Source organism: Colletotrichum graminicola, assembly GCF_000149035.1.
Source record: "Colletotrichum graminicola M1.001 genomic scaffold supercont1.11, whole genome shotgun sequence".
In the NCBI taxonomy this organism is placed as follows: Eukaryota; Fungi; Ascomycota; class Sordariomycetes; order Glomerellales; family Glomerellaceae; genus Colletotrichum; species Colletotrichum graminicola.
In genome coordinates, this window is record NW_007361015.1 from 326920 (window position 1) to 350536 (window position 23617).

Sequence of the window (23617 nt, forward strand, 5' to 3'; positions counted from 1 at the left end):
TGCTGATAACCTGACCAGGGTGTGGGCGTGCCCGGATTAATACAATATTCCATTACCCGAACCAATCCCTAACTCGAATCCTAACCCCAACCCTAACCGACCCCTAGCCGACCCTACCCACTAACCCTACTTGGCTTAGTGCGTGCACGGTACCTTTGCCCCACTAATGGTCAGGTCAGGTCAGGTATCCCCCCCAATGGTCGCCTTGACTACAGACTCCGCTCGGCGGTACGTCTCATACTCACTTCTCCTCTGTGCCGGCCGGCCCCCTCCTGGAACCTGGCCCCTTCCAGCCATTCATCCCTACCTTTCCTCCCCTTGCCCCCACCAAGCATAGCTCGGGAAAGGCACCACCTGCCCTGACTTGGCTAGTGTCCTTCCGAATACCAGTCTACCCGATCCCATCCTCCAAGGGTTCATCTTCATCCCCACCCAACCCTGCAGACAGCCGCCTTTGCCAGAATATCTGCTCCTACACCGGCCCCACCGCTTCAGCACAGGCGTGGGCATGAGCAAATACTCCTTTGCTCCGGTTTGCACTTTGTTCTCTACAACTGACGTCTGTACAACCCCGTTGCGAAACAATGAGCCTCTCGGACATACTCAATCCCTCGGACGGCCGTTGGCCAATCTGCCTTACGGGTTTGACCATCACCTCGACGTATCCGTGTGGCTTTACTCAAGGACCATGTCCGATCACGACGCTCTACTGCCTGCACTACTGCGTATCTGGATCTGGGCAGCATCCTGGACGCTATCGTGGCATGCCCCGGACCAACCCGTCGCTCTCCTTTACGCTCAGTCGGTTTCCCCATATTGGATGCATCGGCCCCTCACTATCCGTACATAGTGTACTTACAGCCTCCCTGTCTCACAAGGAATCCGATCATGCCGATGAAGGATTGTGAAATTAAACCAGCTGCACCTACACCACCCTCTTGGAATACCACCCTGTTTGTCGCTTTCTCGCTTCGCCGCATCTCACAAGGCTGACATGCACAGCCTGACTTCACGTCTCGAATGGCCAAAAGCCGTCGTCGTGCCGTCTCGCTCAATAGGCTTTGCCGCCTTATCCCCGCGGCGTGTTTCGGAGAGTGAACCCGAGGGACTACTCTGCCAGGACTGCTTTACACAAACGGTGGCGGGTTTGTTGCACGATGCAGGGGACGCCATTCCTCGCCTCGTCCGTCCTGCAGTGCCACACAGGTCACGATGCACGGGACCACGCCAATGCCCGCGGCTCTGCTGTCGGGGGGTTGCTGCTGTTCTTTATGTACAGTGCGGCTGCTGTATCCGTGTCCCAAGATGTCAGGACATACTTCCCCCAAGCCTCCACACCTGTCGAGCTATTCGGATGAAACACGGGCTGCAAGGAGCCTCGGTTCGTTAAACAAATAAAAATAAGAACAAAAACAAAAACAAAGAAAGAGAGAGAAGAGAGAGAGAGAGAGAAGCCCAGGCTATCACGGGAACTTTGGGTCAACAAGAGAACCACGTCGAATGAAATGAAATGTTGCAACATGGCTTGCACGATCGCCTGTGGCTGAGCCATCATCAACTCCCAGCCATTGATCAAACATCTCACAGTCAATTTCAACTTGGGCCGGCAATAACAGTAACAAAGAGAGAAGTCGAAACCAGACCTCGAAACTCCTTGGCACCAAGCGTTGCCAAGGAGCGGCCGGATGCTGAACCATCTAGCTGACCGGAACCGCACACGATCGTCCCTGACCAGACTCACCGCTACCCGACGGGTGCGTCATTATTCACTTGCGTCGCCTGAAAACCCACCACCGCTGCCATATAGCCGTGGGATAAACCGCCGCCATGCCGTTGGTTGGGGTCGTCATCATCTCATCTACACTGCCACCATAAGGGGACACGCTTTCGGCGCTATCCAAGACTTGTCAAACACGGGGTTGCAAATCCACACCTCCTGCGGTAAACAACGAGCTCGGTCTTCTGTGCCTTACATAGCCGCGGTGTGCGTTGTAGCACCCACGCATGTGGCCAGTACCGCCGCTGGTCTAGAATCCCGAACACAATGGCTGGTATGGAAGTTGGGGGCCCCCCTCGCTACGTACCGCGCACTGTCATCGCCCGCCCACCACACGATATGCGGCGCCCGATCCGTGACGGTGCATTGGGTCCGCCTTGCATCAGGTCATTATTCATCCAATCGATTCTTACGTCGAATCACCAACAGGCCACATCATGTCTCTCTTCGACCTGGCAAGAATGCGTCCCTTTTCCGGGCAAACTCCCTGGTCTGTATTTTCCGCCACAGACAACTCACGCCACGCCGTTGAAAGGGTCTGGAAATTTCCCTTGAGTCAAGACCCTGGCTGCCTGCTAACCAACACCTTTCAACTTGCTCAACCAACATCCGGCATCCCTATTGATTGTCGCCTCGCATTGCCAGACGCCGAACCTACAGTAGGTAGGTTACCCCCACCATCTGATCAATTGGCTGCATCCTGGTGAATCACTGCACAGTAAGGCAGCTTCGCCGCTCGGTCGGTCGGTCCTCTCGTGCCTCCGCCAATTGCTGACCGTCGTCCTTCCCGTCTCTCGGGAACAGTCGATGAGTTGGTAATGTAGACGTAGTCTGGCTGCCGCCTTCACCTGGGAGTGCAATGGAGGTGGACGCACCTCGCACCAGTCCTCATGTACATACGTTAGTGAGCCACAGCCTCGGGTTGAGTTGCCTCTCGGACGGGGTTCGACGAGTGTGTTTGAGACAACCCTCCCTCCCCCTTCCTCTCCAAAGGTCAAACCCAAGGGGCAAATAGACTTCGCCCGCAACACACAAGCACTGACACCACCTTTGTGATGGAGGATCATTGGTTCTAGCCAAACATTAAGAATTCAACCACCGACTCGCAAGGCGTTCTTCCTCCTTGGGCTTGCAAGGGTGTGTGGGGGAGGGGAGGAGGGCGTCATCAACCAGATACGGCCCGAGATGGAGGGCGCCAAGACGTTCTAGAAGGAGGTCTGATGTGGACGGTCAAAACCCAAGATCGGCCGAGCAAGCAGGAGCTGAAAGCTCTTTTTTTTTTCTGGCAGACCTCCGAACTCAGGGCTGCAACTCGGACGGCCGATCGGCCCCCAATTGGCAGCTTTTCCTCGCCAACACCTGTTCGGTCGGGTCCCGGTCCGCTAGGTAGGCATCAGATAACGCCACTTGGTGCGCGAACGTACCAGCCCACCACGGACCGACTCTCTGCCTACCAACGGCCACTGTCATAGTGTACGAATCCGCCATGGGCCCCAGGGACGAGTCCAACCACGACATGGCTGCCGTTCCGTACACCTGTTTATTCCATGTGCTCGGTCCAGGTTGTGCTTACTGTCTCACTTTTTTCTTCTTTTTTTCTCTCTCTCTTTGTTCTTTCTTAGGCTTTGACGTCTCAACGGCTGGATATCACGGACGCAAGTCCCGCAAAACCCCCATATGGATACGTCTTCGGCCCCCCCGCAATGCTGTCGGTCTCCAAGCATACTACCTATGCTGCTACCCGGCCGAGACCAGCTCTGACCAGATTCTTTGGGAAGCGTTTATAGAAGGGAGCCCTGTTGGCACCTCATCGTTCCTCTCATCGATGCTCCTTCGTCACACGTACTGGCTGAATGATTCTCGTTTCCCAGAGTCAGCAACTCTGATGGGGATGGGTTGAATTCCGTAACTCCTATCTAGGACCCCCGACCCGTCTCTGATACCCTCGCAGCAAACCGCTGCCAGAACCGTTGCAAAGCCCCTGAAAACCCTGAATGATCTTGCTCATGCCTCGCCGCAGCGCTTGCAATGCACGCTGGGCGTAATTCGTTTCCCTCTACCTAGCAACACAGACTCTACACATCAACGGCCACCTCTTCAAGGCTTGCAGCGTCCCATGTAGCGAGGGTACAGGCACGTTGTGCGAACGGTGTGCTGGTTGGCCAGCCAGGCCAAGAAGCGCTCGAGACCGAGACCGTAGCCGCCGTGGGGGGAGGTGCCGTACCTGGGAAGACACATTGTCAGCAGTGGTCACAAGTCGGTGGAGGAAGAAGAAGAAGAAGGGGAAACTCACTTTCGCTGGTCGGTGTACCAGTAGTAGTCCTTGGACGGGATACCCTCTCTATCGTAGGCGGCCATGAGCTCCTCGTAGCCCTCCATTCTCATGGAACCACCGACAATCTCTCCGACGCCGGGCATGAGGCAGTCGACGCTCTCGGTGACGCGCGGGTCGTTGGGGTCCTTCTTCATGTAGAAAGCCTTGATCTCGGTAGGGAAGTGAGTGAGGAAGATGGGCTTGTTGATGGCATCCGTCATCTTGCGCTCAGCAGCCTCGGCGATGTCGTCGCCAAACTTGTGCGGCTCGCCATCCTCGTTGAGGATGGGGGGGTCCTGGGCGTTGAGCCAGTCGATGGCGTCGGTGTACTTCATGCGCATGAAGGGGCGGACCGGCTTCTTGAAGTCGGGGTTGAGCTCCTTGATGAAGGCAGCGATTTCTTCGTCGGCCAAGACGTTGTCGATGACGCGGCACATGACCTCCTCGAGATGCTCGAGCAGGTCGGGGAACTCGATGAAGTCGAGCTCGGCCTCGACATGGGTGTACTCGGCAAGATGCCTGCGGGTCAAGCTGCGCTCGGCACGGAAGGACTTCTCGATACAGTAGACGCTGCCAAGGCTGGGAAGGACGGTCTCGAGGTACAGCTGAGAGGACTGGGTGAGGTAGGCGGCCTCGTCGTAGTAGGGGACGGAGAAGAGCGTGGCACCACCCTCGACCTGGGTCTGGACCAGAGCCGGAGGCGACACCTTTGTGATCTTGAGGTCCTTGTAAGTCTTGCAGAAGGCCCACTCGACGGCAGCACGGATTTTCATGATGGCGGAGGCGTTGTCGCCGCGGAGGACCAGGTGGCGGTTGTCCAGCATCTGCGAGTCCCACTGGTTCTGCAGCAGCGATACCTTGTTGGTGATGGCATCCTCGTCAGTGGGCGAGGTACCAATGACCTTGTAGTAATCGACGTGGAGTTCACGGTTGTCGGGGGCCGTCTGGCCCTCGGGAACCTTCTTCAGCTCGCCGTACACCCAGAGAGAGGTGCCCTGGGCGAAGGTGAGGGCATCGTACGTCTTGGTCAGGTCGCCGGCCTGGAGCACGCACTGGAGGTGGCCGTAGCCGTCGACCAGAGTGATGAAGGTGGCTTGTTTCTGAGCACGCAGCCTGTGGATACGTCCCGCAATCTTGACGCGGTCTCCCTTCTTATCACCCTCGCCGAGCTGGACGTTCTTCTCGCCAATGTTGATGCGTTTCGCCGGGGGAAGCGACTCATCCTCCTTGATAACGACCAGCTTGGCGGCCTCGAGGGCCTGCTGGCGGGCCTTCTTCAGCTCCTCCTCCTTGGCCTCGATCTGGGCCTGCTTTGCCAGCTTCTTGCGGTGGGCGTCGAGGGCGGACTGGGCCTTCTTCACGGCACTCTTTGCGGGCTCCTTCCACTCAAGGCGCGCGGCCTCGTCGTCGCCCGTCTTGGAGGCGCGGGTGAGGAACTGACGCGAGGTGACGGAGTCGTTGTTGGCGATGTACGCAGCGGCAAGCGACTTGAAGGGGGAGGACTCGGTACCCGCGGTCGTGGGCTCGTCAACGCCGGCGTCGGTGTCGACGTAGACCTTGTCATCGGACTTGAGGCGCTCGGCCAATTCCTGAACGGCGGCCATTTTTTGTGTTTTGTGCGGGCTTTCCCAATCTGGGCAACCAACAAGATCCGACACGGGCTGGAAGAACACGATGTTTGTTGACTCAGTCGTGGCGGTGGTGGTGATGCTGCGGAGGGGAAATTTTTGGGCCGGTTTGGATGGCGGGGTAGATTCTTCGGATTGTTTTGGTGGGAAAGTGCAACACAGTGCAGTGCAGACAAGGAGGGGCGGGCGGAGGGTGACCTGAGAGGCCGGGTATCTGGAAGTGGTGACTGTGCTTTGTGAGTCACTACGAGACGGAGAGAGACAGAGAGTACCACCGAATGGGTCTCTAACCAGACGAAGGACCTACGCCGGAAGAAGATGATATGACAACAGAACAAAAGAAGGATTCGGTTTTCTGTCAATTGATGCAATGCCGGGGACGATGCTCCCTCCTTTTGAAAGCCAGTTAGATGATAGCTGCCGGGCGTGTGAGTCACCTTGGAACTGTTTGGGGCTTGTTACAAGTAACGGCCAGTTTGTGCAACCCCCTTGATACGAACGACACACAACACACTTGGATGCCGGCCGCGGCGCTCAGTCGCCCGCCCACGAAAGCGCAAGGGGGCGCTGCTCTAGAGACCACCGGCCGGCCGGCTGGCCGGTCTTGCCAATTGAGCGTTGCAATTGCTCAGAGATAAGGACCTGGGGAAGCTCGGGCCCATCTATTTCTTAAATCACATTTACCCTTGCCAAAAACCCGCCTTAACCTACCCCTCCCCCGGCTCGCTCCGAAGATAGGAGAGAGGGAGAGAGAGACTCGGAACTGGCGACAGGGCAGAAGGGAGAAAACTGCGGTGAGGTCTTCTGGGGAGGAGGACCTGTACCATCCAAGGCGGTGAGTTGCAGGGCTTTTTAAAGGTTTGGGGGGGAGGGGCTCGTCTGGCAGGGTCCTTGTTTGGTCTGTCGCTCCCTGACTTGCTGTGGACTTCGTGTTGGAAAGGGGGAGGAGGGAGCGTGCCGTCGGCCGGCAGAGCTTGTTCGGCGAGGGGCCCCGAGCCACATGCATGGCGACGAGAAGCGCCCGCAGCCGGGTGCGGTTGATGCCTACCGCCGGGTGCCGGTTCTGTTTCCGTTGGGACGCCTCCGTCGGCGCGCTGTTCCCTATGAGGACGGTCCGTCATGTCGAGATGTGAAACTCTGTAAGGCAGATATATGTCTTATTGCTTAACACGGAACCCCCCGCCACCAATGCAAGGCAGCCAGCCGATTCATCTCTCCATGTCCATAAAAACGAACCGTGGCTGTTGTTATCATATTTGTTTCTTTGCGTGTGTTTTGAGTCTGGCGATTCCATGAGGTGACTCGTTAAAGGAGAGAGTAACACACTGCCATCCCGAGATGTCCGACCGTCAAGAAAGGGCACCACTGATCCAAGAGCTCGGATATACATGTTTACCGACTTTTGACATGTTTCGTTGAGAACGTCGTTCGTACCGTCGGGCACTTCCCCGGCCCCTTACTCTGAACGCCAAGACCCTCCCTCCCCCCTCCCTGCCATCCTCACTTCGAGAGCAACTAAGCCGTTGCGCCACCCTTAAGGAGACAGAGTCCCTTTCCGAGATCATCACTGAAGCTTTCACTCCTTTTCACCACTTTCCCCTTTTTCAAGGCTCATCTTCATAGCTCGTCCTTCTCCCCATCTACAGGAGTAGCAGCAGCAGCAGCAGCCTTACCCTCCTTGCCCATCCCCTCGAGCCCCTTCTTCACCATTGAGCTGAGAATCTCATACACGACCTGCGCCGCCGCCAGGGCCGTCTCCTCACCGGCGTTCTGGTACGCCGGCGACACCTCTACCACGTCTGCGCCGACCAGGTTGAGCCCCTCGACGCCCCGCAGGATGCGGATCAGCTCGCGCGTCGTCCAGCCGCCGGGCTCGGGCGTGCCGGTGCCGGGCGCGAAGGCCGGGTCCAGCACGTCGATATCAACCGACAGGTACACCGGGTCCTCGGTGCCGAGGGTCTCCATGATGGACCGTACCACGCCCGCCGTGCCAATTTCGTCAATGTCGTCGGCGGCGATGCGCATCCAGTTCTGAGCCGTGTCGTCCTCGTGATCGGCGAAGTCGGTGCCCGAGAGCCGCGTGCGCAGGCCCGCGTGCACCGACGGCCGCGACGACGCGTTGGATAGCAGGCCCTCATTTCCGGCCATCCAGAACATGGAGCCGTGGTTGAACTGCGTCGAAGTCCAGTACGACGGGTACTTGGCCGGGTGCCAGGTGTCCAGGTGAGCTACACCATTGTCAGCCATTCAGTCGTCGTTTGTCCCCCCCCCCCCCTCCCCCCCGGATCCCCCGCCAAACTTCATTTCCTGATCTCCTTTCGCGTCTCCCCTCGTCCAACACCTCGGGAGACTATATCACTCACCGTCGAAATGCAGCACCCGAAGTGGCGCCCCGTAGGCCTCCTTCAACGCTCTCAGCGCCGGCAGCGCCAGGCTGTGGTCGCCGCCCAGCGTGATCAGCTTGGGCCGACTCAGCGATGACGACACGGGCCGCCGCGCGCCGAGCTCCTTAAATGCCGCCGACATCTGCTCGAGGGCGACGACGTTGTCCATGGGCGTCACGGGGATGTCGCCGCAGTCGAGAATCGTCGCCCAGTTGGCGTACGGGTTGATGCTGGCGCGTGGGTTAAAGCCGCGGAACGACGTCTGCCTGCTCGAGGCCTGGCGAATGGCGCGGGGCCCGAAGCGGGCGCCTGGTATCAACGTTAGTTCTTGGACCGACACTCGTGTGGCCGCGGCGAAGGGAGAAGGATGAGAGTACATCTCCGGTGTGAGAAATAGGGGGGTGCTGATGAGTCTTTGGGATCTGAAGGAGGTGAGCAGGCCTGACTCACCTGGCCTATAACTGACGGCCGTGTCAAAGGGGGCGCCAATGATTGCGATGTCATACAGTTCGGACGGCGTCGTCAGACACTTTGCGTGCTTGAGGTGGGCGAAGGCTCCAATACCCGTAAATCCTACACGCCGGTGAGCCCAAGCCGCTCTCCAAACCTGTTTCGCTCAAAGTGATGACCCACCCCACTACAGGCGTTCGTCAGTCTCCCGCTTGTTATCGCCAGTAGCACATATAGGCCGACGAGACTCACCTCGAAACCCCATTTCGCCTCCAACTCGTCCAGCTCGGCCTTGGTCCACTCCTTGCCGTCGTCGCCGTGGCTGCCGCAGCCCGCGGCCAGTAGGGCCGACGAGCAGCCCAGCAGTAGCGATGTTAACCTCATGACGACGCTTGTATATGATCTATCCGTACGGTTCCACGCGATGATCCTCGTCAGGCGTGGTTTCAGTACCACGGAAGTGCTGTGCAAAATTTGGCAAGAGATAGGGGTGGAAAGAGAAATCAGAGGCTTGAGCTAGGAATCGTTATCAGAGAAGCGGCGTGTGACGGCTTTTTTTTCCAAGAAGGAACAGCAGACTGGGCCAAGCACTCCGGAGACCGGAAAGCGCAAAGAACATCGACCGGGCCGGGCCAGGCCAGACTACTGCGTGCCCTTGCGATTGATTGTCCTGAACCGCTTCCCAAACCATGTCCTTCGGGGCTCTCCCGACCTCCCCTTTGAGGACTCTATTTGCCTGGCCGCGCCTGTCATTGGCCAAGGCCCTGTCTCCTTGTCAAGTGGCTTTACGTATGTGTTCACAGTTATCGGATGTCATCAAGCTTCTGGGGGGGCGCCTACGGAGAACGTCCGGCGGGGGAGTGGGCGGCCACAGAGTCCAATCGATAACGGTCGACGGATTATCGTCCGAGGAAAGCAAGCCCCACCGATGCCGGCACACTGAGTAAGGGAACGAATTGTCATCGAGTGCATGAGCACTGTTTCCCGCCAGGGTATCGATGATATTTGGGGAAGGGGGAGGCTCGAATCGGCGGAAACGTCGAACGCGGGGTGGTGCAGTGGCAGCCGGCGAGTGGGGGGCTATGCCCGGATGTGTAGCTAAACCTGTCCGATTTCCTCCCGGCCACGCCCTCGCTGCGCTTCGCGACTCGATATATCGCATATAGGGAGGCCTATATGTTTATCCATAATATCATCCCCGGAGTTACCGACTGGAGCACCGCACCGTCCGAGTAATGAGTGGGAGTAGCTCAGGCATGCGCTGGTATGTGCGGTACGTCTCATATGCCCCAATCCAATCTTTTATAAGCCAACCCAACCCAACCCTCGGAGCCAAAGACGGCCAGTGTCTGGAGGCTCTCATATCGGTATATCTCCCCATATCCCCCCGCAAACTTCAGGGAACATGAGAGGTCCATTTGTTTTCGAGACGCGCATTGGACACGACCTCCCTCGTGAGACGTGTCCGGGGGTTGCAGAGAGAGTGAGAGCGGGGAAGAAATCTGCCCGAAGACAAGACACGGATTGACAAAAAAAGAGAGAGAGAAGGAGAGAGAAGAACAAAGAACAAAGAAAATCCCGCGGAGCCCCCGGTAAACAGCTATCGAATGCCTCTTCTGTCGTGGCGGCGGCCCACGAAGTTCCTTAACCGCATCTGTCTCGCATTAATGACCCCAATTCCGGTGGGCGGACGAAGCCTGACGCGCCAGAGGTCGCGACGTCATTTTTGTCATGCGCCGTGCCCTCCGCCCCTTGTTCAGCCACCCATCCCCTCCCAAATTCCCTAATACATACCATCCCCCCTCCCCATCCCCTAACTTCGCTGCACTCCTGTTGCTGCTGCGGCGGCTGCCTAACGGGCCTGTCGAGTGTTGACTGCTCTGAGGGCGGCTATAGATGGGGTCAGGTTGAAATGGCCCCTGCGTGCGTGCTCCTGCAGTCAGCGCAACTTGGGGGAGAAGGCAGACAAGCGGGAATTTGCTGCTTGAGCAGATGGAACGAGAGCAAGAACAGCGCCATGCTTTCTCCGAAACTTACAGCTCACCGTCCCTTTCCCCGCACCTGGTGAGTAGTGATGAAAGTGAAGAATCTGCCATCGTCTATCGGCGCGAGCGGCCCGCAACTGGTGGCTGGTCCTGCTGATCCGATATTGGAATATTTACTCTGTACAGTTGGTATAATACTGACGATCGGCGGGCGACGACGCAGGAGGCCTGTCTAGCCAATCATTGTGTTGAGTGTGTAGCCGGAACGATAAGAACGCAAGACAATGCCCAAGGTCAGCGCGATAGGGGAAAAAAATAAGACCATCGATTTAAAGTGCACTCCAATCGCCAAACTGTCCTATCGAAGTATTCCTGCCTGCGTGATGAATTTACCCATCCCTAAATGTAGAAAGAAGCAAGAAAACCACCATGATCCGGGCCACGGCAAAGAGTGGTCGGAGCGAGAAGAAAGGGTTTGGGGTCTTGGTAAAAAAAGGGGGAGGAGTAGAGGGAGAGGGAGAGGGAGAGAGAGAGAGAGAGAGAGAGAGAGGACTTGGGAATTGGTGAACGAAATACTGAGGGGGAAATACAGCCCGTCGTCTTGCCCATTCCCCTGTCCCTCGCAGGCCTGCCCCCCATGATGACGAGATGCCTAGAAGCCCTGACTGCCGGGCAGATGATCCAATCCAAATCTTCGCTGTAGCTGAACCAGGAAGCCCCAATCCATTATTTCGCGGGAGACGACCGTTCTTGGTCAGTCCAATGTTGCGGTTAATCAAGGCCCAGCGTGTCCTATGCCATGCGCGCTGCAAGCAAAAAAAGAGGTGCAAAGTGCCATTCCGAGCCGGAAACCCGGAACCGTTTGCGCGCGCACCTGGGTGGCAAGGGGAAAAGGCCCAAGCCTGGTTCTCGGCGTTTCCGCTCACCGCCAGAGCCAGAGCCGGGCAGGACGGGAGGAAAGCAAGACCCATACGTAGAGGGTCCTACGATCAGAGGATAAGACACTTGTGTGATTTCTTCTTCGGGGCAGGAGGTTCCAGAGCCGCAACAATCGCCTGGGGACGCATGTCAATATTTGGTTTCCAGCGCAAAGGAAAGTCGGGGACAAGATGGAGCTCGGAAATCCATACCTCGTCAAATACATCCTTCAGTTTATACTGCGTCAGAGCACTGCACTCGACGTACTTGACCGCACCCAAGTCCTTTGCCATCCGCTCGCCATCCTCTTTCCGTACGGGAGACATCTTTTGCTTAGAAAGCTTCTCGCGAACGCTGGGGTCCTCGCGCAAATCCACCTGGGTGCCGACGATCAGGCAGGGGACGCCGGGGCAGTGGTGATGTACCTCGGGGAACCACTTCTCGCGGACGTTCTCGAACGAGGCGGGTGATGTGACACTGAAGCAGACGAGGAAGACATCGGTTTGGGGGTACGATAGAGGGCGAAGCCTATCGTAATCTTCCTGACCGGCGGTATCAAACAGTCCTAGAGTGTAAGGCTCGTCACCGATCCTGTAAAGGAGGGGGGGAAACGACCGTCAGCAAAAAAAGGCACAATAATGATCAATCCCAGCTACCATCATCTCGAGCGTAGTCTTCCTGCGAACCCGTCTTGTCCATCCATCCATCCGTTCATCCATTGAAGGCATCTTGGAAGACACTCGAGACTCGGTGCTGATGTTCAAATGTGCTGGAGGGACTCACATAACAGTGACGGCATAGTTATCGAAAACAGTCGGGACATATTCGGAGGGGAACTTGTTCGTCGTGTAGCTGATGAGGAGACACGTCTTTCCGACCGCACCGTCGCCGACGACAACACACCTAAGAAAAACAGTGATCAGTTTCGGTGTTGAATGAAAGGTTGGATGACATGCGCGCTTTGATGGCCTGCCCCCCTGGGTGGATCGTCAAGTCAAGTAAGGATGAGCGACCGCGCAGAACGGCCTCCCACCTCGATTACACAACCAAGCACGAGAGCAGTTGGTTGCGACAGTGACGAGATGAGTAGCATCGATACCAGCCAGGAAGGCAAGCTCCGGAGGCGAAGGGCAGGGACGGCGAGCATGGCAAATGGGAAGGAGAGAAGGGAAGGAGGGCGAGGGCAGAGGCGAAAAGCGAGCGGTTCAGAGAGTAGTACGCACTTGATAGTAGCGACCACCATTGTCTAGATCAGTGATGCTCCGAAGCAGGAGCAAAGACCCGTGGGAAAGAAAATGATTAAGACTGGTCTCGCAGTCTCTCCCTTATTGCGCGGCGCGTCGTGTCGAAGTGTCTTGTCTTGTCGAGGTCGGGGTCGGGGTCGGAAGTGATTTCCAGCGCTGGGACGGGCGTGGGTAGGTTTTGGGGGGTTGGAGCGACAGCGAGAGTGGTAAGTGTTAGTGGGAATGGTAGTAGTGGTAGTAGCTGCCGGGAAAGATGGATGGTGGAGACGTGGGATGTGGATGTGGACGTGGGCGTCGACTGGACGGAATCGAAATGGGGGGACAGGGGAGAGAGTAGGAATAAAGGCGTGGATTGGGTGCGTGCAGTAATAGAAGCAGAGCAGGGAGCGCGGTCCAGTCGTGTGTGTGGTTGGTCGCGGGCAGGCGAGAGTAGGAGGAGGAGGTGGAGGACAACCAAAGTAGGGGAGAGAAGATACGGCTAAGTAAAGTCGGTAAGAGTAAGTAAGGCGAGACAGGGGAGCAACGAGTGAAAAATAGGCGATGACGGGGACGGGGGTTAGGGACCCAGCCAGGGACGGCAAGTAAGGGTCACAAGTAGATGTCGGCTTTTTTTTTTTTTTTTTTTTTTTTTTGAGCGATGGCCTCGGCCGTGGTCTTGATGTACGTAGCAGCGAAGAGCAAACGCAGGAAAGTGGAAGCAAGGCAAAGGAATACCGGTATTAGAAGGGGGAGGGTAGGCAGTAACTTGCAAGTAATAGATGGTAGTAGTAGAGGTAGCAACAGGAGCAGCAGCAGTACCTTGCGGGGTTCCTTCGAATGAGCAGGCAGGGCAGTCTGGGGATGATGCGAAGGAAAGAGCTGAGTAGGAAGCAAGAGCAGGCCGCAATTTGGGGGGGGGGGGGGGGGGGAAGGGAGGGGCACAAAGAACAATAAGATAATTTGGAAGATGAGGTAAGGCGAAAAATGTCGAGTGTCAGTTGGTGTCAGTAGAGGGGAGGGGATGGTGGTCAACCGTCGGCGATGGAAGGCTGCAGGAATACAACCTTGCACAGGGGAAATGTCAACGTTTTCTCACTCCCCCTCTGTCTGTCTATCTGGTTCTGCTACCAGGCCCAAAAAGAAACACCCGAGAATTGGTTTCCCGTCGGGTTTAGTTTGACTAGCAAACCTAGGGAAATAAGCAAGGTGTTTGCTCCCATCCTTTGGTCCTTTGTAGGAAGTTCCTGGCCTCTTGGTCTCTACATATCCAGCGTGAGCCACACGCTTTTAGTCTTTTTCGGGGCTGAATGGACGAATGTTGGATAAGGACAACCCCCGGGCACGAGGGTAGCTAAAGGTTGAGCAGCGTTGCAGCAAAGCCATTGTATATATCCGTATCGTACCAAGACTATGGGTAGGATTCTATCAGAAATATTGACATCGGGTACTCAGACAGGGGGGCAGGGTGTCCGATAAAAAAGTCGTATCAGGGGGGCTTCAATTCTCCGGCTGTTCGCCTCTCCCCTCGTGTTAGTTCAGTGTTTGCAAGGCTGACTGATACCTGCAGAGGATTGGGACTGGCGCTCCGTCGTACTTCAGTTCACTGTTCCAAGACTGGTGGGATGGCGCCTTATCGGTTATCCTCGGGCTCCTTGACACGGTCTGGCGCAGTGTTGGCTGAAGGACATGGCCTAACCCGGAAGGTCGCCATGTCCCAGTCATGCCCTCATGGTCGCAGAAGAGGCAGAAGCCCACCCATGGTTCTCCAAACCCCTCTGCCTGGCGCCGTATTTCAACGCAACAAGGTACCTGTCGGACCATGAAAGGCCCATGGCGGCGGAAGGAAGAATGGTGCTACTCTTCGGTTGGAGCTCTCGTTCTCTCAAGCCCGGCTGGCTTGCTTCCAATCTGCCTGGGCGTGAATTCACGACACCATCCAGGGGGTACGTAACCATCCAGTGCAATGTCCTTGTCTGGTTATCACAGTTCCAATTGACCTCTCTCGTCTCCTACCTTGCGCTCTCTCTTTTCACCAATAGCGGAAAATAATGAGACGCAGCAACGGACAAGCACGCAAGCAGCCGCCCACGCTGCCAGCAAGACTTGTCGTTGAGATGGCATCTGGCACTGGTGCGGATGGCGGTGCTGACGCTGATGCGCGCTCCTCGTCCCAAGGAGCCAAACTCGGACTAACCGCTGGCCAGGCCAGGATGATGCGCTGGACAAAAGCCTTGGGGGGCCACAGTTTTGCTTGAGGCCCCTCTCTCCCCCTCCTACCGTCTCGCTCAGGATCGGACGCGGGGCACTGGCGACTGGCTGTGCTATGCTAATGTAAACCACCGTGGGCATGGGACTTGGTTCTTCACCGCTCTCGCTGGCCGCTATTCTCCCTCCATCTTTAAATCCAGTAAAAGGTGGGTGGGGTCATCGTCCCTTGTTCTTGGCCAAGAGGCATCCGCTGACTTAGACTTCTTAGTCTGAGGGCAGATCTTGGGTCAGCAGCCATCGTGGTGCCTCTGCTGGGTTGGCCAGTCGATCCTTGGTGATGAGGTTAATGACGAGAGGCGGTCGCAGTTGCCAGCAAAGGTGCCGAGCGAGATCGCGTTCAGAGGACCCTCGTCGCTGCGCAGATTGGGGGATATTTAGGGCCTGAGGCGCCTCCGCCCCCTACCGCCTTCCTTGCAAAACGCGAGGTGAGGTGCAAGCAAGGTACCTACCTGCCTCCCTGGGTAGGTACGTATTATATATCGATCTGTCGGGAAGGGGTGCCCAAGGTGCCTCCTGTTGAATGAACAAGCAAGGCAGAAATGTCGAAGGAGGTGGCGGCCAGAACACAAGCACACCAGTGCTATCCATCTTCGCTTCCCGATACACGCAGCACCTCTTTGCCGGACCTGCTCGTGCCTGTCATCGAGGCCCTGTTTCGTCTCATACCAGTGTGCAAATCAATATCTGCAAGACACCCGCATGATATACACAGAATTCATCAGGCCGTGATAGGAAATTGGATACCCGCCAACGTAGGTATCGACGTTGCCTGATGCGCTTCCAACGCAGTCCCTTCGGCACCGAGATAGGTAAAATGGGTTGACTTTGTCGGCTCTTCGTTTACGGCCAATTAAACATCGGGCATACATCTTTCTATCTGAACCATCATGTTTTTTCCCATCCTCCACCAACCGAACAAATAGCCTCTGGATATAAGCTTTCATGGGTCGATGATGGGCATCAGCTCAGATTTGTCCGACAAACTTTTCTTCACCAACATTCTGTCACTTCTTTTCCTTTCACGTAATCATCCGACGGTTCCCGCCCGATAGCCGATAACGCCTCGCATTAAATCATAAGTTGGACGGACCACCAATCTCTCCCGGCACCTGCAGCATGCAGCGGCCGACTATGAAGGCAGGAGGAGTATAGGCGCCTCATCTATAGGACTGACCAGCAATCAATTCTTTTCCTCGACATTACCCTTTGAATTCCGGCCTCTGGCCCACCAGCTCCATGCTTTCAGCTGACGCTGACTACTGTGAAGTAAGTATATTGCATTGGCGTGTGATGGTCGTCCTCGGGTGGATCGGCACCTCCATCAGAAGCAAAGGGGCACAGGATTAACATGCCACACAACCTCTATTCTCACCTTGTTCCATACCTCGAGACTGGTTCACTGCTGCCTACCGAGCAAGGCAAGTGCCACAACTCTGGCCCCTTGTCGAGTCTTAACAATCCAGGTCTGGCACGCCTTGGAGTGCCTGTGCGCTGATTTGGTTCATCCAACGAACGGATTGTTCGGCAAGCATTTCTTTGTCTCTGGCTCGGCCCATGGTCTCGACGCTCGACACTGACACGCCATCATCCCATCGGTCGCCCGCGGCATGCTGTGTCTGCTAGTTCCCACCTGCTATGCAATCTTCATGCTGCTGCCCGCCGTCTCGCATCCGTCTCTGCCTTCGTGTTTTTAAGACGGAAATCAAGACAACAGCAAGGCGGGCGGGGAACGGCTTGGGGTCAGGCAGTGTGTCTCCCAAGTCATGGACAATACGCATTTGAAGCATTCTCCTGTGTGCAGGGAACAAGCCGGGAGGGGAACCAGTCAACGGGCACCCGCGTCCTTCTTTCAATGCTTCCATCCATACATGACTCCGGTACTTCACAGCATAGCCCGGCCTTTATATCACCTCGCATCATGCCCCCGTCGTCTATGGTTTCCCACCATCGTTCCGACTACCAAATGAGATCCAAGCTCGTCGCTTGCCTTTTAGCCGTTCATCTTCAATCCTATCCGTCGTCGCCGCCAAGGGTCCTATGTGACCAAGAACGGGTATCGCCGACGCAGAGGAAACAACCCCCCTGTTCGTGCTCGATATTTGCCGTTGGCGACGGGAAATAAGTCTTGACGGGTCATCGGACCATTTCTTGACAGGCCTTGCAATGACTGTGGTTTTTCCCTGACTGTCATATCCTTTTTCGGGCGGTGTCCCTCCCCTGCTGGCCCAACCGCACCAGTGGCCATCGTCCCCATCAATATCCAAAACTGAAACATGAAGCCATGCCAGAATCGCCGCGTGGGCCACGAGAGCATTATAGAGCCTTCAAAAGGGAAGTGGACTGGACGACGTCGCCGTTCTGTTCCCATCTGGGTTTACTGGCAGCCCTCGATTTTGCCCTGGTCTTCGTGCAATTCGCAGGGCCACCGCCGTTGCATTGCATTCTATTTTCATGTTGTTTGCTCGGCTGTTTTCCTCAGTAGAAGTCGGTCTTGGCGTGTGATGTTGCCCGCTCGGAAATGATTTAGATGGAGCTCTTGACATGTCGAGCAGTCGCACATGGGAAATTGCTCCGATTGCACTGATTGCTTCGCAGAACGGGGGTTGGTAGGCAGGTATGCTCAAAGTACTGATACGAAGTAGCAGTATGTTTCTGGCCCATGGCATCTCGAGAGATTCAAGTACCGCTACCACAGCCGCAGACTTGGGTCTTGGAAATCACTGGCTCTGGGCGACCCCTGCATACCATTCCCTCCGTGCAGATCATCGCTCAAGCCACAAGATCCCTTGTTTTTGCGGCTTACAGCTGATTATCGACTCATTCATACCGGTAGCCCTATAGGCTACGGGAACTCAACTCAACCCCCCCCCTTTTCCTCGCCTAGAGTCAGAAAGCCTGCTCTCCGCAACATTGACGACATTATCACAGTACATATATCAGCCACAACGAACAAAAGCCAACCAGTCTGTAAATTGGCACCAAACGCTGTACACCAGCCATACTGCTGCCGGCTCACCTCTCTCTCCTCACCAACACAAGCAGCACGCATCACATATTCCTACGTTCACGCGAACATGGAGACGGACCACATCGACAGCCTGCTGGAGCGCTACCTCGTCCTGCTGGATAAATACACGGTTCTGCGCGAGCGCCTCGGCAAGGCCCAGGCCGGCATGTATCAAAACATCGCACGAGCCAATTTCTCTGCAGAGAGGGGCATCCGATATGGCCCCGACTACTACGACGAGCGCATGCAGGCTTTGAGGGTCCTCGATGTCTCTGCAGACGGCAGGGGTGTTCCCCGCTTTGAGATCGTCAAGTCTGCAGACGCCGTGACGCTCTCAAAGACAGCGGCCGTGGAGGCCGAGGCGGAGACCCGTGAGGCTCGGGGCCAGGAGGACAAGGGGCGAGTGCCTGGTGGCGTTGATGAGGCTCCGCATGATGAGTCCGACACAACGTCTGCTGACGGGGGCAAGGGTGAGACCCAAGCGGAGGAGGACGTAAGAACGAAGAAGCATAGGAAGACGAGCAAAGACCCCCTTCGATGGTTCGGCATCCTGGCGCCCTTACCTCTGCGACAGGCGCAGATGCTCTCGGTGCAGGCTGTTCAAGACATCATTCCGCAGCTGGCATCGGTGGATGCCGAGATGAAGGACGTGGAGATCGAAGTCCGGCGGGCGCGGAAGAGGCGAGCTAAGGCGGAGGCCGCGCTGAAGAAGAGCGAAGCGGAAGAAGTCCCCGAAACAGATCAAGGCGATTTGCAAGCCCCGGTGGCAGCAATTAAATCGATGTGATGTTCGGTCCCATGTATCGACACCGCGTGGGGTGTTAAGGATCGCACAGCTCTCCTTTCAGGAAGCATTTGAGGATGTTCGAGCTCCGGCAGATCTATGATGTGTCTAGGCGGCGGCCTCCGAGCCGAAGTATAGCGCAGATTTCAAAGCATATCCTGCATCTTCCTATCAGCTCAGGTTGTAGGAGCGCGGGTCCATGTCTACTTTCGTGCCGGTTGTCGTGCTCCATTGAGCTCGGCTTTTGGCCGCCCCTGTCTCGCGAGCACTGGCAGTTTACGTGCCTGGCACGATTATGTCATGGTAGCTGAGTCGAAAGGGCAGCATGCGAATCGCTGTGCTCATTAGAATCGTGTTCTCTGCACTTAATTTGACAGGTCAAGAGATCCTTCATATCATTCTCCCAGGCTACCTCGGTAGTTAAAAGACGATATCATCTTCAAGTTGCCTGTCTTATATCTCCCGAGTTAAGTAAAAAGAAAGAGTGGAGACAACACCTTTGATCACATGAAGTGCGTTACATCCAGAGCGAAGCGCCACTGGTGCGCTCTCTAGCCTACATAGGTAGTATCCGTTGTTTGAGTCCATGTTTTACAATAGGACATTCTCAGTCTCTCGGAACATACTCTCCGCCAGTTTCGGAAGCCACAATAATGGCTGACGGGAATACCTAAGGGGCTTGACAGTCTTCTTGTCTGAAGACTAATGAAGCTTAGAACCTGTGATGTCGTTGAAACTCAGGAGCAACGAGAAATGAAAAGACGAGAATAAAAGCCGCGATGCCTCGGAGCTGGACGGCCATTAATTCCGCATGGAAGATTGCGGCAGCTGGTCTTCTGCAAGAATTGTATGCATTGGAGTGTGTTCCCCTTCCAGTCCAGCCAAATGGGCCAAACTCGATATCGTACCAAAGAGCTCGTCCTTCACCTCTTTTCCCCGGTCGAATTTTGCCTAACGATAAACCAACCTGTGGAATACAGTTCAGACTAGATATGGTATATACGTTCCTCTTTTTAATGACGCTAGAGGGGCTAATCAATCATGTTGGCTCTCGAGATTCCGAGTGGCGGCACATACTAGCCACGTGGTGAAGAACAACCTCGCCGATACTCCGCTGCTGTTGATATACGAGGCGGTTTTTTATTTATCACGATTGCAGAAGGGAATTTTCCTTGCCCTGTCGACCGCCTGGGTCAAGGTGTTTTCTCGCCGTCGGGTCATGGTTTTCAGGCTGGCCAAGAGACATATCTCCACACATTTCGCTCCGAGTTAACAATGCGTTACCATTACTGCTATCATGCACCGGTCGAGATATATCAATGAGTCAGGAAGTAGGTCAAACACCATGGGGCAGGGTATAAATAAAGCAAACCCGAATGATTGCAGCCAAGAAGGAAAGGTCGGTAAGGTTCGTGACAATTGATGCGACGGCAGGTCATGTTCCTAGTTGTGGTGACTCGAGCCGAATTTGTGCTGTAGTTGCCATCTAAAGCTTAGGTCCAACGTGCAGTCCCACCACGTTCATCCTTGCCAAGGGCCTGAAGGTTCGGTCCTATACAGAACATCGAAGAAATACGGGTTCCAATGATGGTGGCAGGGGTGACGATGAAGACGTGCCATGGCAGACGTTGCATCAGTTCCAAACAAGACGAGATGCACAAAGTATTATGAAACAAGAGACAGTTCGAGAATTAGTACGATGTACATCGTAGAAGGGGGCTCCGTAGCCACGCGTTCCCCTTGTTTACAACCCATGAAGAGTACCCGAGGGCCATCCAAGTATGGGTCAACACCGGGCGGATCACGAAGACCAGAGAGAGGCGCCGCACAGATTCAATGTAAATTCGCCGCAAATATTGTGAATAACACGGTCTCTCCCACTCTGGCCCCATCTCACCCGCTGCAGACCTGGGTCAGGAGCTTGGACCGTCTCTTCGTTTCCATCCAATCAGAAATTAAACTTCGGCGCGCAATGTAAACAAACGAGAAGCCCCTCCACACCGATCCCCGTCGCGCTCTACGTACCTACCTACCTACCTCTACCTTCCTTACCGAAACAAACCCTATCCGCTCTCGCCTGACATCATCTACCTCTCGTCCTTCAACACAAAGGCCTCGCTGGATCGACCTCGTTCGTCTTGCTTCTTCGCTCTCTTTTGATATTCCGGCATTCCAGCAAACGACGCCGATAACGCTCACTACCAGCCATTAATCACAATGTCGCCGCCCCGCCGTCGCTCGGCCCGTTTGGCCAGTGCAAACACACCGAAGGTGAGGAAGCTCTTTGACCGCTTGTGTAAACAAAAACAACAGCAACTCGCGGACCCCAACTAACATTTTATTTATTTTCCAGCCAAAAGCCAAATCTGCTCTTGCCGCCGTCGCCGAACGCGACGAAACCCCTCCATCGCAAGAGGTTGCCAAGAGCCTGAATGCCCTCGTTGTTCCCAACCACGATCCTGCCACTCCTTCCTCATCTACAAACATGAAGGCGCCATTGTCCGAAATGCACCCGAGCAAAGTACACCACACTGTCGCACCTCCCTCGGCTACCTGGCTTGGCTTCAGAGACATGAAGCCTTCCGACAAAAACGCCGACCACCAGACGACGCCTTCCAAGACCACCGGCGTGCCTGAGTCGCCCTTCACCTTCCGCGTTGCGCAGCCTACCTGTGACACCGGCCTGAGCAACGACGCCCAGCAGATGATGAACGAGCTGCGCGAGGAAGCCGCCAAAATCAAAATGGAGCTGCTCGCCAAGCGCGAGCTGGAGAGAGAGGATGAAGAAATCAGCGGGCGCAGGATTGCCAAGGCCCGGGGCAAGTCTGGTCGCTACAGCGCCGCCCACATGGCCGAGTTCAAGAAGATGGACTCTATCGAAGGTCACCCCTCATCTTTCCGGGCCCAAGCTGGCCGAGTCACTCCGCTCAAGGGCTCTTTGAAGCGTACCCAATCCAAGGCCAACCTTGATGACACGCCCACTCAAGCAAAGTCTAGCTTGAAGCGGTCCGTTTCCAAGGTCAACTTGGACGACACCCCCACGCATCCGAAATCTAGTATTAAAATGTCTCCCACAAAGGCAAACCTCCAAGACACACCGACTCATCCAAAGTCAATTCTCAAGCAGCCTTCGAGGACCAACCTGGGCGTGCCTGGCACGCCCACTCAGCAGAAAGCAAGCCTTAAGCGGTCTCCCTCCAAGGCCAATCTAGACGACACGGACTCTAGCGACTCCAAGAACGCTCCATTCAGTTCTCGACCCAAGGCTCGTCTCTTCGCCCTCATCGAGCCTCCCGCTTCCGTCAAGCGTGTGCGACAACGCTTTGAGGACGACGCCTCTTCGGCTCGACCTGTTTCTCGCGATGGTAGTTCTCTTCCGCGCCCCAAGTCGAGCGGAACCGACGCCCCTGCTGGCCTTCGATCTCAACCTAGCCTGGCATCCCTGACGAGCCCTACCGCTTCTTCGCTGGCCCGCACCACCGGCAGCAGAATGCCTCTTCCCGGCACGCTGACAAAGTCAGCTAGCAAGCCCGACCTGGGAAGCCTCAGAAAGTCTCCCTCGAAGCCCGAGCTTGGAAGCCTTAGAAAGTCGCCTTCTAAGCCTGAGCTGGGTGGTCTCACAAAGTCTTCCACGACCAACAACCTGACTGCGTTGGAGAAGACGGCCGAGCTGAAACGCAGGATTGTGAGCCCAGGCCGATTTGAAAGAGTCAAGTCAATACTGCGCGGCGGCAAGGGAGTTTTGGACCAGACGAAGAGCGCTATTCCCCAACCCGCCTCTGGTACCTCGCAAACCCCTGCACCGCAAATGGCGGATAAGAAGCCTCTGCAGGCCGTTCCGTTCACAACTCCGCGAAGGAAACTGTTCAAGAGGGTCGACTTCACTCCGGACACTGATCGGACCGCCGCTGCTGCTGCTCCCAATACAATCGCACATCGAGCTTTTGCCAGCATGACTCCCATCCGCAAGCAGGCAGAGGTCCAGTACCCGAGCCTTGATGCCATGCTCGGCAACGTCACCCAGAGAAAGGAGGATGATGGTCTCTATCCCGAGCTAAATGTCGACAGCCCGTCTGAGAAGGCGAGCGAGAAGACCGCAGATAAGTTGACTGAGAGCAACAACGACCTGCCCCCGACCATTCCTGGCACATTCACCTTCCGCAGCGACCACACAATCCGGTTTGGTAGCGCCTCGCCCACTGGCTTTGGATCGTCTGCTGGACAGGCTAGCCTGCGTCATGTCCGGCCCTCGCTGGACATGCCGGGTAGCTTCCCGGCCGGCACCGAATTCGCCGCGAACAAGGAGAATAGGTCCCCCATGCAGCTGCTCGCCGGCAAGCCCCACGGCATGCCCAACAAGAAGCGGGCTCGGGCCCGTGAAGAAGAGGGAGACCTTGAAGAGAAGCCAGCTGAGAGAGCCGGCAAGAGACGTAAGGCCGAGTATGTTCCCGAGGGCGATGCTCTCCTTGCTCCCAGACTTATGGGAACGACCCCCGGTACTGTGGGCAAGAAGATTCAGAGTTCTCGGACTGCCCCTTCGCCTAGCCCCATGAAGCGCAGCGGCATGAGTTTAAGCCGACTTAACATGCTCGCGAAGCCCAAGATGCGACGTTGAACATTGCACGAACGATGGTTGGGAGCATGATGAACCCACCCGTTGTTTTGCGATACCAAGCTTTGGTGTCGCTAACCTGTATTATATGACGACAAACACGAATATCTGGAGGGTGGAGCACGTACTGTCAGTTGCATCCGACAACTGATGCCATTGACAGTACGGGGTCAGGGGTACACAACCGGCGTAACCAGAATGTTTTGCTTTTAAAGGATTGGGTAGGCCGAACCATGGAGGTTGCTTGGGGAGAAAGTATTGGCCTCT

At 55.9% G+C, this 23617-nt stretch overlaps 5 protein-coding genes across 5 annotated transcripts; 2 read left to right on the plus strand and 3 right to left on the minus strand.

Annotated features, from left to right (window-relative positions):
* Positions 1–3874: 3874 nt before the first annotated feature.
* GLRG_03644 (asparaginyl-tRNA synthetase) lies at positions 3875–5695 on the minus strand (the record flags this gene model as incomplete). Its single annotated transcript, XM_008094329.1, has 2 exons — positions 3875–4001; positions 4071–5695. The coding sequence occupies 2 exons, from the start codon at positions 5693–5695 to the stop codon at positions 3875–3877; spliced, it is 1752 nt and encodes a 583-aa protein (XP_008092520.1).
* A 1641-nt stretch (positions 5696–7336) lies between these two features.
* Positions 7337–8937, minus strand: GLRG_03645 (arginase; the record flags this gene model as incomplete). The annotated part of the gene is made up of 4 exons (XM_008094330.1): positions 7337–7947; positions 8083–8412; positions 8554–8710; positions 8806–8937. 4 exons carry the CDS (start codon positions 8935–8937, stop codon positions 7337–7339), a joined length of 1230 nt encoding a protein of 409 aa, XP_008092521.1.
* Positions 8938–11527: 2590 nt separating this feature from the next.
* GLRG_03646 (Ras family protein) lies at positions 11528–12699 on the minus strand (the record flags this gene model as incomplete). The annotated part of the gene is made up of 3 exons (XM_008094331.1): positions 11528–12047; positions 12240–12359; positions 12680–12699. The coding sequence occupies 3 exons, from the start codon at positions 12697–12699 to the stop codon at positions 11528–11530; spliced, it is 660 nt and encodes a 219-aa protein (XP_008092522.1).
* Positions 12700–18021: 5322 nt separating this feature from the next.
* GLRG_03647 (uncharacterized protein) lies at positions 18022–18741 on the plus strand (the record flags this gene model as incomplete). Its single annotated transcript, XM_008094332.1, has 1 exon — positions 18022–18741. One exon carries the CDS (start codon positions 18022–18024, stop codon positions 18739–18741), a length of 720 nt encoding a protein of 239 aa, XP_008092523.1.
* A 2214-nt stretch (positions 18742–20955) lies between these two features.
* On the plus strand, positions 20956–23353 carry GLRG_03648 (uncharacterized protein; the record flags this gene model as incomplete). The annotated part of the gene is made up of 2 exons (XM_008094333.1): positions 20956–21009; positions 21092–23353. The coding sequence occupies 2 exons, from the start codon at positions 20956–20958 to the stop codon at positions 23351–23353; spliced, it is 2316 nt and encodes a 771-aa protein (XP_008092524.1).
* Between the last annotated feature and the right edge of the window lie 264 nt (positions 23354–23617).